This window comes from Pipra filicauda, unplaced genomic scaffold, assembly GCF_003945595.2.
Source record: "Pipra filicauda isolate LSUMZ 115617 unplaced genomic scaffold, ASM394559v2 scaffold258_size1095741_pilon, whole genome shotgun sequence".
NCBI classification, from domain to species: Eukaryota; Metazoa; Chordata; class Aves; order Passeriformes; family Pipridae; genus Pipra; species Pipra filicauda.
Window position 1 is genome coordinate 779,532 of NW_024104374.1, and position 21,640 is coordinate 801,171.

The following is a 21,640-nucleotide window of genomic DNA, read 5'->3' on the forward strand; positions in this document are numbered from 1 at the left end:
AAAAAACCCCAGCACATGATCTAATTTCAGATAGAAAACTGACGTTACATTAACTGGGTGATAAATTTTAACAGATATATTGCTTGCTACAATAAAAACTAAATTGTTTTTATGAAGCACTGCCATACATTTAAAGCCCCAAGACACCACAACAACGTAACTATCTCAAAATATCAACTTATTCCATTTCATAAAATCATAGGACCGTTTGGGTTGGAAGGAAGCTCGAAGATCATCTAATTCCAAACCCTTGCCATGGGCAGGACCACCTTCCACTAGACCAGGTTGCTCAAAGCCCCATCCAACCCAACCTTGAACACTTCCAAGGATGGGGCACCCACAGCTTCTCTGGGCAACTTGTTCCAGTGCCTCACCACCCTCAGTAAAGAATTTCTTCCTAATATCTAATTTAATTTTACCCTCTTTCAGTTTACATCCACTACCCTTGTACTACCCCTAAAGGCCATACAGAAAAGTCCCTCTCCAGCCCTGTTGTAGGCTCCCCTTCAGGTACTGGAAGGGCAGCACAATTTACATACCACAATTCTGCAATGTTAGCTGTGTTGGTAGAGTTGACTTGCCAGTTACCAGATTATTTGCATTTGTTCCTGGCTGAGCAGAATATCAGCCACTGACATGGTGATCATCCAAAAAGCTCAGAATCTTTCTGATCATAGCTGTAAACTAGACAAACCAGACTATCTATGTGATGTCAAAGTATCATTTTAACCCAGCAGGCCACATCCTAATGCTTAAAATGCTCCTTTAAAACGAAAAAAAAAAAGGCAAAAAATAAATGCATTTAAAAGCATAGCTGGGATTTAGAATGAATTACTAAATCCTTTAAATCCACAATATTCACCTCTAATAACCTCTGTGCTGAAAGCTTTGAGACCGTGTTTAACTGACAAACAGCTTTACAAACGTCATGTAAATACATTAGATCAGGTCTATAATAAAGGAAGGGGGAGGAAAAAAATCAGGCTAGCTTCTCAGGTCATTTTAATAATGGTAATACAGCTTTCTTGATTAAAGAACAAGGAAATCTCAGAGCATAGATTAAAAGGAAAAAACCACACAAACCAGAAGTATTACACTGAAGTGTGCAACTTTTTTCTCCAAATTCCTAACCTGTATTTTATATGAGGACCTGAGTAAACGACCAAGTATTCACATTAAATACTTGGTGTTCAGGTATTCAGGTATTGAAGATTTTTAATGAAATATTATAATGATAGTTAGATATTCATCTAAACAACACTTAATTTTTAGCACTGGAATTCTAATGAATGTGACAAAGCCTCAGCAGTAGCTACACCTAGTTGACTGAATGTATTACAACTAGTCAGAGAAGCCAACATGGAGTTTCCTTTGTTATCTGTTTTAACTAGGCATCTGTCAGAACTCATCATCAAAATGTAGTCATAAGAATTCAGGATATAGTAAATCTCGTACATCCAAAAATCAGTATCTTCAAAACGTTATCTACAGTACCAATGTAATTTTCATCCACACATTCAGCCACAAAATATAACACAGTCTTCCCAGAAAATCTATTTTCAGCTCCTCTGGACAAAATATTCCCCTTTATTTTTTAAACACAATGTATACACGTGTTATCAAAGGTGGTGGGGGGGGAAAAAGGCATTTTTTTTTTACGTTAACACAAAGATAGTATCTTTAATCTCCAGGGCACTGTTTTGCCAGCTTAGTTGCTAAAGAGCTAATAACATTTATTCACAAATTCTTTGGCCAATTTGAAGATCAGTCTACCTAACAGCATACCAAAGAATAAGTATCTTAGCCTACTAGATTTGGCAAATTACCACAATCTAACACCAACATTTTCTTCAATTCCATTTTCTAAAAACTAACCCAAGATGTAAACATTTATGCCAAGAGATTTACCATTTAGTTCAAAATTATGTGATTATTAAGGAGCTTTACTGCCCTAGAATTCTATAAGAAGTTCTTTTTCATTTTCACTTTTCTGTAATAAAATTACACATCCACCATATAGTTTTGGCATTAGATTACTATCTAATTATTATCTAACCTTCAGATGGAAGCTAGAAAGTAATCCAAACCCAAAGAGAGATCTACATTTTTTGTGAAAATGAGTGCCACATGACCTTACATTATACTCTCAAGAAACTTCAAAACATTGCAGAAGTTACACTCCCTAAGTTCCTTTAAAGAGAAGCAGTGTAAGTCAGATAAACAGACTACAAAATTAGAGAGAATTTAACAATAACTCTCAAATTACTGATCTCTAACACAAAGCTATAAAAGCTTTGTTCTTCTGATTTTAACTGTGCAGAATGAAATCATCACCTGGAAAACACCCAATACTGTAAACAACCAGCACTTGCATTAGATAGATAGAAGGAGTAAAGGCAAGTTTATTAAATAAGCTAAGTTTTGCTGACATTTATTCCCATATTTCTGTATAATGTACCACATAGGTAATACTGGCATTAACCTAAACAACTTCCAGAATTCAAGATCCACAAAGAGCTGCTGTGCTAATTAAAAAAGGCAACCAGCACTTCAGAAATGGCATCAGGTACTAAATGCAAGAGGAAGATTTTCAAATTAGTATATAGCTCCATAGCCATCAATCTCTCTATACAGAGAGATATAAAAAAGTAAATCTGACTAAACACAGTACATCAAAATCCCTGAGCAAAGCAGTTCAAATCTCTCTAATCTCTTTTATTCAAGGCCTGAAAATCGTATCTGGTGCATCATCCTACTACATACAGTCCAATTGAACTTTCACATATCTATTTTAGTACTGACCATAGAGAACAAAAACATATACAGAAACATAAATTAATGCAAGACCATCTCAAAATGATAGAAAACCACTCTAGTAGTACTACTGTAACATGGAGAATCTGCTCCTATTATGGGGAAAAAAAATCCAGCTTTTAATATTAAGACAAATGAGGCCCATATATCATTGTTGCAGTCTTCTAAAAGCTGACACTTAGCTGCTGGGCTACACCTCACTTCTACAAGCACTAACAAACTTTAGGGAATACCAAATCCCGCTAAGAAGAGGAGGTTTGGAATTTCCTGATCTCTTTGCACCATGTCAGTTTAGGCTGCTGCACAAGGATCATTTAAAACAAAAAACTGGCACAGTCCTCTCCATTAAAGGCTTTTAACTTGCGGTACAGTTCCACTGTCTTTAGCCCACAGCCTCTTTCAGGGACCTGTTCAACCCAGAGTCAGGCTGTCAACAACACAGACACTTACTACAAGTACAAAAGACAGAACAGAAAGGCTTGTTCATTACCAGTTCACCTGCTAAAGAGCCATAAATGAGGGTTTGCTCTTCACTTTTTTTTGGGTCAGCTGACAGCTGTAAGCCAGAAGGAACAATCAAGTTTGAAGAACTAAACAGGTTCTTGAGAAGAAACTGGAGAAATCTCAGACAAGAAACAGCAAACAATATAAACAGGATTAATTTTTTAACTAAGACACTGTACTTATTTCCAGCCTACATTCTAACAGTCTTTACTGCACGTAGAAGAACTAGCCGTACTTATAAGTTACATGTCAAATATGACACTTTTATGCAATTAAACACCAATTTTTTCAAACATTAACTTTCATTTTGTAAGTGTATCAAATATAAAATCAAATTAAAATCACACTACTTTTCTATATATCTAATAAAGATGAGGATTAAGATATATGAAGTTCATACCCTTTGAGAGCATTCATGCTTTCATCTATCACAAAAATAAACAATTTTTTTTTCTAAATTAATCATTAAACTCCAAGCTACTTAATCAAGTACCAAACTGTTTCCAAAAGTCTCATTATGGAGCAAGAAAACATCAAAGGAAAGCTATCGTAAAAATCACCTAACAAACTGCTTGAATCGAAAATAAGTAAATTTTTAAAGTAATTTTATTTGGTCAACAAACATAGCATTCATGTCTTTTTGCACTGAATGAGCCACTGAAAAGTGCAAAGTTTTAGAATAGTTTTATAAAACTACATATATCAAATACTGTGTTATTAATAAAAGCACTCTTTCAAAGTTTGTCCTTCCAAACTCTCTAACCTTTTCTGTCATTAGGGCTGACTGATAAGCCACCAGCTGTTTTTTTTCTCCCTGTGCTACAATGCATTCTCTTCCTTTTTAAGGTTAGTATATCCAAGCAACAAACAGCAGGACTTAAGCTAGCAGCTAGAATATCACAAACCTATATATTTAGCTCCCATCTCATTTATTGCCATCCCTCAGTGTCAACCATTTAATGTCCCTTTTGCTCCAGTCTCCTGACATTCCTCACTGAGCTGACAACGCTGCAGGCTGGATCAGCAGACAGAAGATACAAGAACACACAACAGCAGACCTTATCAGTTACCAAAGACAAAAGCCATGCCTTGTCAAACACACTCAAGGCAAAAAGTATTTTGGGTTTTGCCTCCCTTCCCCATTTCTGAACTAATTTTTACTGTTTATAAATAGTGTAGTTGTTTGTACAAATATTAACTTCAGATCTTCAGTGAAATAGCAATTTGGGGGTTTTGCATGTTTAATTAGCAACATTGTATCTTCACCTAGTAGGTTAGAAACCCTCCTGTTTGTACTATCTTAATTTACACTATTTGCTTCACTTCTGCTTTCTCAATACTTTTCCTACATAATATAAACTGTGTTAAAGTCACGTTTGCTTTACATTTAAGATTGTTTTAACATTAACCCTTTTCCTCATGCCACAAGCTTAAAGAAAACCATAATCGTGTAGTTTCAATTCCACTTCAAATATCTATAAAATAATATCCCTCAAAATGAATTTTATGCTACATGTTCAGTTCATGTAAAAAACACTAATCTAATTACTGCCATATTTTGGAAATAATTGGATTTTAAATTGCTTAGAATTATCAACATAAGTGAGAAAGCTGTAAAGATAGACAAATTAACAATTTCATGGTTTTAAAATGGGAATCTCTGTTATCATTAAGAGTCCCATTTGCAATTATTTAAAGGCCTACAGAACCATTTGGTAGTTCCCTCCTTTAAGTGGTCATAAAAACCTTTAAACAGTAATTGAAAGATTGTTAACAGAAACTCTCTCAGGAAATCAGATCCTGTGAACAATCTAATAGCAGGCATGCTTAAGCAAGATAGTGAATAATCTCTTTCATCCTATTCACTAAGATGAGGTTCTCAGAACAGTGACAAGACACCAGTTTCAATAACGCCGGGAGATGAGTAAAAACTGTTCAATTCCATGCTCTACTTGGGAATCATGACACATTTATCTAGAGAATTAACAAGTTGTGCTGTGTGTAAATCGGTCTCCAAAACCTAATTGTAGGATCCAGCAGTGCCCTCTAAGCCTCACAGTTTACATCATTAAACTCATATTCCAATAACAAAGGATCCTCAGGATATACAGTCCAACAACTAATTTCCATAATAATACCTTTTAATTAGATGTGACTACATGTGACATTACCCAAGGCACTTAAAGTTGGCAATTCAGCTGTAGACTACTTCCATTTCTCAGTAATTAGAAGTGAGAAAGATACATTTAAATTGGAGCACCACTGCAGACAGTGATACTATAGTTAAAAATACTTAGCAGAAATGGAAATTCTTATACTTAAGGGACATTATTCCCTTTTTTTAATTTACCAGAGTAATGCAGTCATTCTTCCTCCTCTCAAAAGGAAGAACTGACGGTGCGAAACCAGGCCTTGAGGTTATACTCAAGTTTACATAAAGGAGAGGTGCTCAGTAATCACTTCATTTTATCTTACTAGTTACTGGACCTTTAGAAAAGTTCTTCATCCCTTTCAGGCAACAGCTTTTGAGTTATTCAGTCTTTTATAATTCTAATTTGCAAAAATATATTTATTATTCACCTTAAAAGATGGGAAGGGAGGAAACACAGAAATTGTACATTCCCAAATCAGAGGGCCTTAAAGTTGTATTATATAAATAGTAATTACTATTTTTTTTCCTCCACAATACCACACTGACAAGCAAAGTTAAACAAAGTGGTAAAGCACCACACCAAGCAATAGAGTAACTAAACCCATGATAAAGATGCAAAGTATTGTTTTGTGATGAAGGTTAGGCATTACCAATTACAATTACGATGAAAGTTTCCATATTCAAGCAAGATATCTTAGGAAAAAATGCATTTTATCAAATTTCTGGAGTGAGTGACAAGCTAAGGTATTTAACATTCCCAAATATAAACATGCTTTTTATTCATGTGACTGATTTTAATTGTTTAATTTAGCTGACTAAATTGACCTTTATAATCACAACTGGTATCAGATAATTTTTGCTTTGCTCATTTAATTTTTACACACATTTGAGTATTGGCAACACAGCTACAATCTCATCCATAGACAAAAAGCTCTTTAATGAAACAATCTGAATTTTATGAATTCACAGGTGAAGGTGAATCAGAATTCTCACCTCATTTAAGACAAATCAACTTCTGAAATGCCTATTTCTATATTTAAATATACTGAAAATACTCCAAGTATTTCAACCATCAGAACTACAAAACTTCACATTTTAAACAGAAACATCCTGCTTAGTCATAGGAGCTTTGTACATCACCATCAATTTCCATGCACAGTTTACACCGCATTAAGTTCATTATGAGTTCATTTGCCAAACTAGGTAGAGAATTTCATGCCCTGAAAATACTGAAACATGTCATAGAAAGAAATTTTAAACTTTTTCATCAAAACAAAAGCAATACCCCTCCCAAAAGTTTAGAGCAAAAACCAGTAGGATTATATAATTGGTAGCATTTCTTGGTCTACTACAGACTTTAAGTAACATATTTCAACGAAGTATAAAAGTAAGACTAGTAGCTCTCAATGTCTACTTGCTGCTGTAGAATTATTTCTTCTAAAAAATAAATAATAGATTTCTCAGTGTTGACCTTATTTAAAGTAAAAAATTGAATAAATAATTTCATTCACCTTCTGAAACGATTGTTACAAAAAGCATTCTCTATGTATTCTCTATGCCAGAATCAGTAAGCTTGCAAAATTCAAGCCCAGAACAGCAGAACAGGTCAGAAACACAGAAGACAGCTCAAAGCATAGTCCTCAGTATTTCTTTTAGTGTCTTAGCGTCTAATCTACTTTCTTCGCTCTAAATGACTTCTCCTAAAAGCTTAACTCCCTGCTCTAACTGTAAGAAAGTAATGCATAAAAAGAGAAATGAGTCAAAACTAAAAAGCCACTGAAACACCTTAAAAAGCCCACCTAACTGGCAGCATTTAAGTGTACAAGTCTCATAACATAGGCACTATAAAATTATGCACTTCAGTCAGCATCACGAAGTACAGATGAGCAGCATTACAGTCTAATAAATAAGCAGCAGTAGCACCTTTAGCTATCAAATCACATTGAATCTATTATCCTAAACATCTACAATTACAACACTACTCAAAGAGCAGGATATCAACAATTATCGCATTGAGGTTTCATTTCTAGCTTTTGCCTTTTATTCTGGGGCTTTTCAAGTAAGGAGACTGGTATTACCACTTTATGCAGTTCTGTGATGACCAACACCACCGCACACACTGCAACAGAAGAGGAACTACCTCATATTAACCACAGGAGAAATGGCACAAGAAAGAGCTATCATAAAGCTTTGAGATGTACTTCAAGTTTACGTGCCAATCTACCTGTCTGTGGTGACTTAGGATATAGAAATATGTTACCTGGCAGGCCCTACTTATATTACAAAGCCAGAGTTTCATGTCTCTCTCATTTCAGTTTGCCTATCAACTGATACACAGAAGAAACTGAAATCCTCCACAAAGACTCACAAGCGCTTGTTTATAAATTTTCCAGGTCTCAAAGGCAGTATTTGCACTTGAAGAAGTTTGCTTGGAAGAAAAAAAGAATATGCAAAATATTATTTTGGCCAGAATAACTTGAAAAAAATCTAAAGAGATCAAAGCCCAAGAAATACTATTTGTACTTGTGCTGAGTGACAGCAACTTTGCTTTATTTCTAATGCAAGGGACATTCACTTTAAAAACAACAGCAATCAAGTAGTCAAATGAGTTCAAACTATAAAATTCAAGCAATTAGGTTAAACAGTATGACCCAGACATTTAATATGTTAATTTGAATAATATATTCATTATCATCTGTACTTAAGATACATTAGCAAGATAACTGGTCATTTCCACTAATCATGATAATAAATTTGGAACAAGAATACAGAGATATCTACTTAATGCAGCATTCACATTTTTAGACCACCTGTACTTTTCACAGGAAAAAAAAGAATCTGATAAAACTGCTGCATATTTAAGACAACTTTAAATCAGAATTCAGCTTAAAATCTTTCCAGAGAAAGCAGTCCCTGTATCACTGACAACAGGGTAAAGCCCTCAGTGTCCTCTGACAGCACAGATCATAATATTTGCAGCTAGAGTGAACTTGAATTTTTAGGTCAGTATGTTCTGATTATTTACAAACCACATAGCTGAGAAATATTGATCACACTTATGTCAGTACTCTAAAGAAACAGAAACCTTCTGAAAAAGCATTACTCAAACTAAGCAACTGAAGTGTTGGGTGGATGAATGCATACAATTTGGACAGGTGCATGAGCTTTCCTATTGAGAGGGAGCACTATGCTGTGCAGTAAGAGACAACTGAGCACAAGGTATAAAAAGAAACCGGCTGCTCATCAAGTAGCATTATTTTTCTTAAAATACTGAGTGTATGTGAATGAAAAAGAATTCACTCAGTTTCAAAGTAGTGCAGCAAATTTCAAGAAGAATCAGGGTCTTCACAGAATTGACTACATTGCTCTTAAGATAGAGAAATGAAACATAAAAGCTTAGAACCATGAATTAATATTACACCAAAGTAACTGAAATGACAAAAATGCAGAGAACAACCACCCTGGTTCTTCTGAATTATGGAACAAATTCCGATCAGAAATTAATGCTATAAATGCAACATTACACTGATAACTTTTCCTTGACAAGTAATATACATGTTTTAATGTATTAATGAGTTAAGAACTTCAGAAACAGTATAACCTAAAAACACCTTTTTAAAAAACTTGACCATATTGCTTAAAAAGCAATTTTTTTTTTAAAATTAACATGCACTCCCAAAGCTTGTGGGCAGACTTACTCCAGTAATAAACAACAGACCTTTTAGTATTGAGGGCATGTAAACTGATTTTTACCTGATTTTACAAGAGATACAAAGAAAATATCAAGTTGATGTTTTGACTGGAACTCAAAACTACTTTTAATAGCAATTCAGGATGGGGCTTGCTGCCTTCTTATGCTGGTAAAACAGAGAGCAAATACAATTAGCAAAGACTTGCATTTCACTGATCTACTTGTATGAAGTTATTGAACTCATGCTGACCTCTGACAGGAAATCATTGAATTACTTTTGCAAGGGCAACTCCATAAAAATCTGAGTGTACAAACAGTAATATCTAAACTACAGAGCTACTAAAAGGAAAAAAATATCTAACACATCTGCCAAAAGCTGACTGACCATTGCAGGGGTGGGGACGGGGGAGGGGAATGACACACACGCAGATAGCATGGTACCATAATTCCCAGGTTAAGTTTCTGGGGAAAGTACTGCTGCTTAGTGCTCTAGCTTTCCTCTGTCAACTAATCGGGGGGGGGTGGGGGGAAAGGTTTAAAAACGTCTTAATTCTCAAGAAAGGGTTTTTCTCTCTATCTCCTCCTTCCTTAAAACACTGTACTTCTCAAATACCAGCCCCATATCCTTCAGGAGTCCATTTCAGCTCTCTGAAGCAAATGGAAGATCTGTTCTTGACTTTGAGCAAGGGAATACAACTACTAAGGACTCTGACGCTTGAACAGTAATTTGCAAATTCCCATGTGTGTTTTAAACACAAACTCTACCTTGCTCTCTTAAGTATGGTTTCAGCACTTGATATATTTTCATGTTCACTGCGGTCCCCAATCCTAGTTGAAGTACACCAGACGTTAAAACAAGCTCAGCAGGTGTACCCAAGCATACCTGACCTATTCACAACAGCAAGCAAAAAGATCATATTTAAACACTTCCTCTTCTCTGTATAAAAGCCTTCTTTCCTACAATAAACCTTTGAAAGAACAGACTGAACAAAAACTCCATGTAAAACAAAATCAATATCCCACAAATATCTCTGCCTCACAGCTGACCTTCCATTATTTGTATCTGCGCATAACTCTTCCATACTTAAGTATTGCAGGAGCTACTACCCAAAGTAAAAGTTCTGAGGGAAAAGCAAAAGCAAGCACAAACTGACACAAGAGTTGTAGTACAGTCAACTGAAACCATGAACCCAAACATTTTTGTAGTCCATGAAAGAAAGAAATGTAAGCGCATAAAGTGCAGAATTCAAAACAAAAGAGTGTATTAAGACAGCTCAGATCAAACAGATTGCCCATTGAAAGCCTGACTCTCCACAGAAAATGACATGAACCATAATGAAAGGCACCATGTGAGCAAAAACAAGCATGATGGATGTTGACAGCTAGATTTGCTCTTCAAAAGTTCAGTTGGACACATTCTTTGCAACCTTAAATTTCCTAATTCCCAAAATTAGACATTTTTAATAAGATTAATTTATTAGAATAATTTTAGATATTTCATTCAGAGAAAAGTAACAGGAATCCTCAAACTGTTTGGACTAATTTTCTAGACTACCATTCTCCTTTAGCACTTGGCTTCCCCATATACACACACACTTCTCTTCATCCATGGGGAACAGAGGCTCCCAAATGTATAGCACTAGCTGTTTATGTCATATTAGAGGAGTCCTACACCTATGAGTTGGACCTGTGTACTAGTTAAACAAGAAAAATAATCTACTACTTTCTGCTAGAACTGTCATATATATGCTGGACATAGCTTGTATATAAACATGTATATAAAACTAGAAGTCTAATCTTATGACATTAATTTGAAGAAGCTACTAATAAAAACATCACCATAAAAACAGTGTCCTGACAAATATGTTCAACTTGTGTGTCAGTACCAGAAGTAACTCATTTCTTCTCCCAGATTTCAGAATTTACTTTGAAAAATATTAAGGGAAGTAGAGTAAATAGCATTTGCTTTGGCAAAATCTTTACTTGTCTTACCTCCATCCTACCTTCCTTTTCTTTTTTTTTTTTACACACACACACACACACACACACAAAACCACAATCTGCAAAGAGCAAAACCTGAAAGTAAGAATCAAATGGGAAGAAGAACATTAACAGATAAATGACAAGGTAATCACCTAACTTAATTGCACTAAACTCTTGCAGAGTTTAACAGGGAAGAAATAATGGAGATACGGGAACCAAGTTAATTGGTATTGCTCTGCCGAAGCTGAGCCTATAAGATTTCTATCAGGGACTAAACGACAGCATTTTTAATTCCAATGTATTTTAGACTGTCTTCCATTCTTCTGCCTCTGAGTACAAGTTCTGGAGATTTGACCAGCATATTTCTGAATAAAATTATGACAATGTCTGTCATCTTTCAGCTATGAAAAACAAACAAACAAACAAACAAAACCACCAAAAACCAAAACAAAGAAAAGAAAGAAAGAAACAAACAAACGGCTATTGAGTGTGAAGCAGGGTTTAAGAAAAACTCACTGTCAATAGGTGAATCAGTCAGTAATGGAAGGGTATCTAACAAAATGTTATACAGAAAGAGTAAAAAAATCTTCATACAAATATTAAGGCATGTCTCCATTTTATCAGCATCTAAACAAAGGGGCCCTTTCTCAATCCATTCCCTTACCATGTGCAACCACAGCACGTAAAGCCTCTCACGAATATATAAAGTTCAAATTCAAAATTAAATTTTTTGCTCCCGCTACTTCTACTAGAATTTTTTCCAATGATCTTACTCAGACAAAATTTGTGATCAAACTACTTTAGTTATTTCCTATGCATTTGTACTTTCATCCCAAATCTTCCTTCAGCACTGCCAGTATTCTGTAGCCCAAGTTTATTTACAGAGAACAGTTATATTCTCTCTTTCCTTCCCATTACAAGGGTAAACAAGGCCAAGTCTTTTAGCCTCCTTCCCTGTTTACCACTAGGGAATGAAAAGCTTAAGTAAAAGAACCAGAACAATAAATAAAGATGATGTTATCGTTTTCCTAATCCATATTAGGGATGCTATTAAACTCTGATATTACCAAATTGAAAAAGGATTTAAACGTTTTGTCAGTAAGTTCCCCATAGTAAAATGAATCCCCGTGTTCATCGTTCTGTTGTACTAATTAAACAGTTTCAACTAAAATGGTCAGAAAGTACGCACAAGCTGTTTATCACTGCTGGCCTTTGAGCTTCAGTATACTCAAAGGACATGCTACTTTAGATGCGATAATTACTGAGTTCTTACATTTTTACTGAAGAGGCACAGAAGAGTTCCAACAGAGAATTTCACATTAATCAGAGCTAACAGGGTACTTATTAATAATAAAGCCATGATTATAATAGAAAAAAACATTTATTCAGTTCAACATTTGTAGGTGCTAATTCCAAAAACTGTTTAAATTGATATCAGGCAGAAAGTTTAGTCTCAGCTCTTCAGGGAAATTCAAAAATATTAATCATTTATCTGAAGCATAAGAAATGCTAAAGACTATTAACTATTCATCCACAAACAATAGCTTATCCTCCATTCTTCTGCTTCTTAAAAGCTCAATAATTTTTCTGACATCTTTTCTTTTTACTTTTTTAAACTCTGATGGAGGTTATTTCTCTGTGAATTGGAAATGCCTTCAAATTGTAACACCAAAGACTTACACTACAGTACAAACATTACACTGTAGAGAATATATTTTTAACTGAAGGGCAAAATATGGACAAGTAATGGAATTTCATTTTCTGGGTGCCTTTTGCACAGTTTCTCTCTCAAGTTTCAGGAGCATATACATGGTTCAGAAAATCTAAATAGCTCAAATCTCAATTCTAATACTAAAATTTCTATAAAGATTAAACACCTTTCAAGGGTGCTAGAAGAAAATGATACAAATATACCCCACTGCCTAACTGTAGCTTGCAATGAAAAAAAAAGTGTCAGAAAGCAGACCATCCCAACAGTTACACAATTGTGACTGCAATTACATCATGGAAAAATGCTCCTTATTAACACAATACACCAAAGAAAGTTAGCCCTTGTTTAGCAAGACTTTTGCATACCTTCCAATTACCAGTACAGAAGTAGAAATTCAGACTCTAAAATGGTCAGAATTTAAAAACTACAGGCTGTTTCAGACAATTTTTTTTGGAAGTTGAAACTTGCATCACCTATGGTCTTTCAATAAATATTAAGATAAAAATACTCAATATGCACTCATATAAAAAAATAAATTAAGGGACTATAGGGGATTTTATATATTTATTTTAGCTTTTAAATCCAATTTTATATATTCTTTACTCTGTGTGGGCAACCAGAGGATAGTCAAACAGTAAATGAACATGATGTAGCATATGAAAATTTACTGTTTCATCTTTTATACATACATGTATACATGGATGTTTATACACACATATATAAAACATGTTTGTTTAAACTTAGGGCAGACCATTATTTTTATGGCTCATAAGTAATTGAGGATTCTGTGCACAAAATGGCACTACTACTGTTCATTATTCACTACAGTCAACTAATCAATATGCTCAAACTCCTATGTCAAAAATATTTACCAGAGTAGAAGTTTATCAGAACAACATAAAATTTCAATGATTATTTTATTTTTTTAAAATTTCTGTTACTAAAAATACTGCTAAATATACAAAAGAAAAAAGTTTCTAGTCACTCTGAGCAACTTTGTGTTTATCCAACTTTATACCTTTAAGGTAGAAAAGTTGGAAGAAAACTATAGCAATAGAAAGAATTAATTAGATTCACCTGACAAAATCACTCTGATAGTCTGTACAGCATGTCTTTCCTATATCTGGTAACAATTAATTGCTAAATGTAAGAAGTTTCACATAATACTGTGAAAATTATCATAGGTGATAATTTTTATCTTTACATGCAAATTTAACTTCGCAAGTGAAATTAATACTTTAAAGTGAGTTTGTTGTTTTTTTTTTTTTTTAAACTAGTTAGAATCACTGTACTCCAGACCTTCTGAATGCCATGCTAGCCTGAATTCAAAGCAGGTCACTTGATTTCTAACTTGCAGAAAGATCTCAGAAAGGGCCTCCATACAAAAAAATCACAGCTTTTTTTTTTTTTTTTTTTTTTTTTTTTTTTTATATAGTGGTATATTCTAGTTCATTAACCAATTACTGAGGCTGTACAGATCCCATTCCAAGTAGCTAAAAACAAATACAGACAACATGTACTCAAGTAGGAGCACAGAGAGAACACTGGGCTTGGCTCCCCAATGAAGCTTGAACTGCCAGTGGTAGGAGCTGCATGGTTTCTAGCACACATTTCACATCATTTCGTAAGAAGCAACTACTTGTATTCCAGGTCACATGTATAGAAATCACAAGCTTCTCCAACTTCTGAATGTATGAGAGTTTGTTAAAATAAATTAGTGAACTCCTCAAGGACTTTCTTCTTAAGGCACACAAAGAGCTAGCTGAAGTAACCTGAAGTTACACAAGTGCTTTCAGAGTAACTTTCCTGCTTATTTACATTATATTTGATAATTAACTGACAGTGAAGAGCTAAGGTACTAAACCTCTGACTTCTAGAACAGCAGTTTAACAATAATAGTTATGGGAAATCCAATATCTTTTTTCTTACTCGTGGTCCTTGTACAGCAAGCATCAACTACAACAAATAACTAAGGCAACTCTTCACAAAGAGTGCATTGTCAAGTTATGAAACCGAGATTTCAATTACTAAGCAATGCTTTAAAAAGCCACTAAGTAATATAACTCTAAGATATATGCAAGTATCGAGGTCCAGAGCTATTTACATGGCTTTATGGAATTGCATAGCATAGTTCCTCTCAAAAATCTGTAATTCCAAGGAGTTTCAAAAGAATCAGTGTTTTTAGTATGGGGGTATGTATGCATGTACATATATGTATATAGAAACACATGTTTAATTTGGAAGAAAAATAATGGAACGGGAGAGAGATGTCCTTACTGCCACTACAAATTCTCTGAATGCTCTTCCCAGTAGAGGCACTTTAACTCCAAAGCAAAACAACTTTGTGAAAACTGAAAAGGGAGAAGAGACATTTGCCTAAATATTCTGTCCTGAATAATGACTTGCACTTAACTTTCTTAATGGAGTACAATCAGGTTTAATTTAGAGGCCTGTATGTTGTAAGCAGCACTGAAATAATAAAAACTCAATTTGGAGAGCTTAATTTAATTAACCACACAAAAAGCCACAGAAATACACAAGTGTTACTTCCTTTTTTTTCTGTTCTGTACTTTCTTCCCCTTTATACCACATCAGTGTGCAAATGCCTTACTTGAACCCTGCACTCCTCCACTGCAACAGAACCTTTAAGTTCTATTAGAGAAGAATAACACAATTTCTTATTTTGTCAGTGATCAATGAAAATGGTTGGGGTAGATTTTGACAGGACTGTTTTTCCCAAGTAGTTTGAAACCATTCAGACCAGAGAAGCTCAAAACAATTCTTCTAGTAAAAATGAAACTATTCTCCCTCAGAAGGCAAGTGTACAATAGAACTGAACACTTAATGGAGAACAGAACATGGCAGGCAAGCAACGAGCTTTGCTTAAGCGGGGCGAGGGGGAAAGAAGGAAGACAGGACAACCAAGCCTAAGATAAAGACACTTCTATATGCAACAAAACTGGTTACACAGGTATGGGACAAACAGTAATTGAGACTAAGTACTGTTTCCAAAAGGTCTCTAAATGGGCCTCTAAGCATTCTCCAACTGACTTTTAGAGACACACCAAGAGGAAAAAACAGCTTCTGAAGAACTACTTTCCTCATAAAATTCACTACACAGTGTCTCAGGACAGACAGTGCTGAATGAAAAAGAAAATTCAGATCTATGACTTAGTAATCCATACTAGTTTGCTGTTTAACACAACCTTCTAGCCCTCACTGTAAATCAAGCCAAGTGGAATATACACTGATTCCCTAAGAAGTTTCCAAAGCAACCTGGTGTGATCCAAGGGTAGCATCACATGAAACTTACATTTAAAGACGACCACAAGGATCAAAAAATAATTTAGGGACTAAAAAGATATACTTACATCTGGATATTCTTTTACAGGCACATATAGTTTCTCTTGTAACTGTACAATAGGTCCCACAGCATCTGGTAATTCTGCACTTCTCTTCTCCGTACTACCATTTAATGTGTCGTTATACATGTCTTTCCGTACTCTGCTAATTTCTGTGGGGGGAAAAACGTATATTAGGCATCAAATACAGTAACAGATTATGATCTAGCATGACAGTCTTCTCTTTCTATTATTTCCCAAATCTTAATGCCATTTTCTTCTTCTCCTCATGAACATCACAGTAGCTGAAAAATCTACTTTTTTTTTTTAATATTTTCTGTTTTGTTTGGGTTTTTTTGGTTGGTTTTTTTTCTTTTTTGTTAAAATTTCAGCACCCAACTTAAATGTCTTTCATATCTGTAAATTCGCCACCTAGTCATTCTGTTTATGGAATTCAGCTATTAAAGTAAAAATTACGTGCGGCTCTTTAGAACACTTACAGGATGTATAAAAACAGTTCTTTTATGTGTTTTTTTATAATTAAGCACGCAGAAAGGAAAACAAAATTTACAAATCTCTATCTAACATTAAAAAAATAATAGAAAAATGCATCTATACAGTACTTTTTGCTAGTTATGGGATTAACTACAGCATTTGGATATTAAATGGTGCATCTTTCAGCAATGAGAAACAGGATAACTCAAAGGTGCAGCTACTGAGCACACAGTGTGACCATAAACTCGTAAATATTGTTTTACTGACTACCCCTAGCAAGATAATGAAAAAATTAAGACAAGTGCAGTATCGGCGTCCTGGGCAATCTCTACATACACCCACAAGTCGTGCTACTTCATTTCAAAGTAATGAAAAACTTCTCAACAGCACCAGGGAATGTCAAAGGTGGACTAGTAAGTACTGTTTATACCCTTTACACCTGTATTACTCACACCTTGAAGTATTTACTTGAAAGATGTAGTTCAAAAGTTATAAACAAGGCAGTTAAAAAAGAATAATTTGATTCAAATCTAGGTTACTCTCACTAAACTATAATAATCTGAGAATGGCCACAAAGCTTTCTCTTGTTTGACCAAAAAACACATTTAACAAGAGGTTACATTTTATTTCTAAAACTGTTAAACTGGTATCTAAATTGCTGCTGTAAGGATAAAAAAAATCCCACATTTCAAGACGTATGGAATCCCAATTAGTAAAAAATGTTCTCAATGAGTTTATTTTGATATCCCTGCAGAATTGCTTAAAATTAATGTATTAAACAAGTTTCAAACCTAAAAACTAACATTGAAACAGGACTGTTCCCTAAACATTAAGACTTATGATAGCATAGGCTGTAAAGTAAAAACGGGTATCAGTAATTCCAGTCTTTTCCTTACAATTGTTACAACTGCTTTCAAAACCTTCAGAATTAACATGACATCAAAATCAGAAATCTTATGTTTTCATCTAAACGAAGGAAGCCACAGAAAGAAGTAATAACTTGAAATTCTAGCAGCAGACAGGAGATTCATATAACCTCTGTTTCATAATCAGCTTCTTCTCTGGCAAATGATTAACAGCTGAGATTTCACCACTTGAAAAGCTGTGGGACGGGGAGAACGTCAGAAACAAAATATCTCTGAAACGCATATTCAAGAACAAGTTGCTTCTTCACTGGAAACTGACATAATCAGGTATACTGTATCACGATTTGGTAGTTAACACCTGCTTAGAATGGAAAACCACAAATTTCATCATCATATAATCATAGCTCAAGGAAAAAATCCTCATCTCCTTCTATATTGATAATTTTGGCAACGAGCGCAAATTCCTCACAACTACAAGCAGTATTTATACTGGCTTCAGTATATAAAGAAATTCTTTAGCACATCTCTGAACAAATGTTATTATCTTCTGGCAGACTCTGTTTCCTTTTCATTCTCTTCAGATTTTCCATTAATTTACACTACACTGAAACAAGCTAGGCAGTCTGCAGAAGTACTGAAGCATAAGTAGCAGCATGGTCATTTTTATTTCTATTTGGCAGCTACTGAGTAGCTGTACTGAAAATTTCCTTTTGAAATATATATATGCAGAACATAATCACTAACATTAGATATCCTAGTTTTCACAGGAGAAAACGAACATTTATTTTAATCTTTCTCTTGCAAACAATCCTATGCCACATTCGTGACGCTTTAAAGTCAAACAGTGAGAACACACATAGATAGCATGATAAGCTGACTTGAGGACTACCACTCAGTTTTGGCTGGTGTGAAACCTAAGCTATCTATCATGCCTAAAACTTTATAGAAAATGAAGACACCTATCGACTCAAGGTCTTTACTCCGCTACAGGATCAGACACCTGAAATCTAGTTTTCTTTGCATGTATAGGTTTTTATTTTCTCTACATTCAAGCCAGTGGTAAAGGTGACAAACACCAGGACAGGGACACTCAGTCACATCAACTCAGCAGTATCACTGGCTCTCTAAGTGCTACCATTTCTTCTGCTTCTTAGCATTTTATCTTCTTTATTGCCTTAGATACTTTCCCTAAGACCTCAGAAGAAACATCAGAAGGAAAAGATGAAATAACAAGCATGTATTCCCAGTTTTCTTTAACTTCTGGTCAGGTCTACAAACTCCCTTACTCTGTAACACATTATCTAGGAGCCACTCTTTTCATTTATCTGGTATTTGGCAAAACTGAAGGACTACTGCTTAAATAACAAAATAATTAGATCAAATCTCCAGTTCACCCATTCTCTCTCACTTCTAACTATGGATAGAACACAACTTATCTTCCTTCCTAACATATTAGTGCAGCTGACTACAAGCATTGTCCCAAATACACAACTCCTGAAATTAGTTATCTGCTTGATAAGCCTCCTGAGATTTTTCAGATTCTGCCGAATCATTTTATACATCTTCAAGAATACTTTTTTTTCCCTTTTATGACTAACAGTCATTTCCTCACCTGCCTCTTATTTAATCACATCTCTGGTGTCTCCACAAGACTCCATACAATGTATTGAATTTTGATGACAAAATTACATCCAATTCAAGCTTCTAGTCTCCTGAGTATCTTGCAACTTTGCCACTCGCTTTAGGCAGATACGAGTATCGAAAGAACTGTTCAGCACCTCCCTGAAGTTTATCAGGAGGGAATAAGGTTCCAAAAGCCTCACCTACATCATGTTAGAAAAGATAAAAGCTCTGCTCTCTCTTAAGCTCTAGCAAGCACCTGTTTTATTCTGTTCTGAAATATTTTCAACTACTTAAAAAGCTGAGTAATGCAAAAGTAGGAAGGCCACATTCCTCAAAACACACCTCATTTTTTAGCATTGAATTCACATATCATTTTTTTTAAAAAAAGCCACCAGATGAACTGAAGTAAACAGTTTTTTATTTAGATTTATTTAACATTTCTTACACACTACCAAGTAGGTCTTCCCTTGCCCAAAAGCTTCTTTGGCATGTCTCTTGTGAAATCACACTTCTCAAGTTCATTGGCAAGACTTTAGCTTCCTCACATTTACAATTCTTTACAGAGTCTTCAATCTCACAGGAAGCCAACTGATTTAAAAGTAAGGAAAGCTTTATTTTCAAAGTGAACATCTAAGTAAAATTCCAGCTACTTTACCTCTATCTTAACACTGCAGTGGTAATTATGTTGTATAACACCCTAGGGATTTAAAACAGAGTTAGCAAGGAGAGATAATTATAATAGTAGATACGGCTAAAAAAAAAAAAAAGCATACAGCAGCTTCACCATACCTCTAAAACTTGTGAGTTCTGCAAATGCAGTAATAGGTTTCCTTTCAGAAGATCTAACTACCCATCTCTACTATAGGTAGAAGTAGAAACTCACATGAAGAATTTCAAAGTCCCCATTATTCATCTTTAACAACACCCTCCTCTGTACATTTTAAGTAGTAAGTTTAGCAGTAAATGACAAATTTGTCTTGCTCACAGCAGGGTAGTGGAGGAATAGACTCAAAAAAGGACAAACTGGTGTCAATACATTTATCTTGTTTCACCTTTTATATGCCATGACGTAGTCAGCCATGGTAGCAAAGACATGCATTCTGGTCCAGAGGACGTTTTCCTCCCTCTGTCCCTGAAAACTATACTAATGTAATCTTTTGTTTCCTTCATCTACAGATCATATTTTTCCATCTTTCTACCTAAGATATGACCTGAAGCAGGACATACTGATTCTACTGTCTACATCTGTCTGTAGATACATACTTTTTTGATTTCTTCATGAAACTTAACGAGAAAGTTGAGCACGTGGAAGACAGTGTTCCTATGAGTGTCTGTCATCACATTAAAAAACCATTAAGAAGTTACTCCTTTTCAGCTGTCAATTATTCCCTAAGAGGAAGTAAGACTGCACATGTGTTTAAGACTGCTGGACTGAAACATAAAATGGGTTTACATAAACCATCCAGGAAGAATATTCAAAGTAGGAAGTCACTGAAAAGGTTCAAATCCTTCCTCTCCCACCACTTTGCAAACCACTTCATCCCCAGTGACCACAGCTTTACTATTTCTCACCATGAAGGCTTCTTCTAAATTATACAGCTTTATCTTTTGGAAGAGCAGCAGACGTAGTTCTCACTGCAATTTAAGCTAGAACTAAGAGTTTGAAGAACTGAAACAAATCTTCTGATGTTAACGATTTGTTCCAAATTAGCTACATCCGTTTACACAGAGTTAAACTGTCACCACTCTCAGCTGACATTTCTTTCCTAAGTCTAAGACTTAGGAGCCATCATTGCACTTTGAGCCATCATTGCACACAAAACTTAATTCTTGAAACCAAAGGAAATAAGACTTGTTTCCCTGCCACAGAAGAGACCCTTAGCTATCATTCATGATTTTTACAATACACAGCACATGAGGGTGGGACAAACCAATGGCCAAACTCAGCACGAGATTCAGTGCAAATCAAAACACTAACCATCTTTTAACACCCGTAGGCATGCTTCCTTAATGAAGGGAAGCACCACACTTTCAAAGACCCTCATGTACAAAGTAGTTTCTATATAAAAAAATAATAAAGTTAGGAGCAAATTTTTAAAGCTAAAAGTTTAACAGTTATGGTAAGAAAAACAGTTATGTTCATATAGCTAAAGACCTACACGGTACTTGGATCTCAGTGATGCATAGAACATTCAGTTTCAGTTTTCTACTTTCTCACAGAAATCAAGTTATGCCCAAAATACCGATGACACCAAAATTTTTACACAAAGCCTAATTTTACATATTTTGACAGGAAAAAGTAATTTTTTTTTCCTCACAGACTATGGCACTACAATAAGGTGTAAACAATGCCTTCAGTATTTTCACAATAGTTTTTTGCAAAAAGTGAAAAATTCTGACAACAATCTATGAGAGACAACTTTATTGAGTCCATTCAATTAATGAGATTAAAATGCATTG

At 34.8% G+C, this 21,640-nt stretch overlaps 1 protein-coding gene across 3 annotated transcripts in view; it reads right to left on the reverse strand.

The window, feature by feature from the left end:
• The window catches only part of QKI (QKI, KH domain containing RNA binding), a 156,730-nt gene that overhangs the window by 100,877 nt on the left and 34,213 nt on the right, over nt 1-21,640 (reverse strand). For all 3 annotated transcript variants that reach the window (XM_027729521.2, XM_027729524.2, XM_039382128.1), the window contains exon 2: nt 16,227-16,369. In XM_027729521.2, the coding sequence (XP_027585322.1) occupies nt 16,227-16,369 (143 nt within the window). The remainder of the gene's footprint in view (nt 1-16,226; nt 16,370-21,640) is intronic.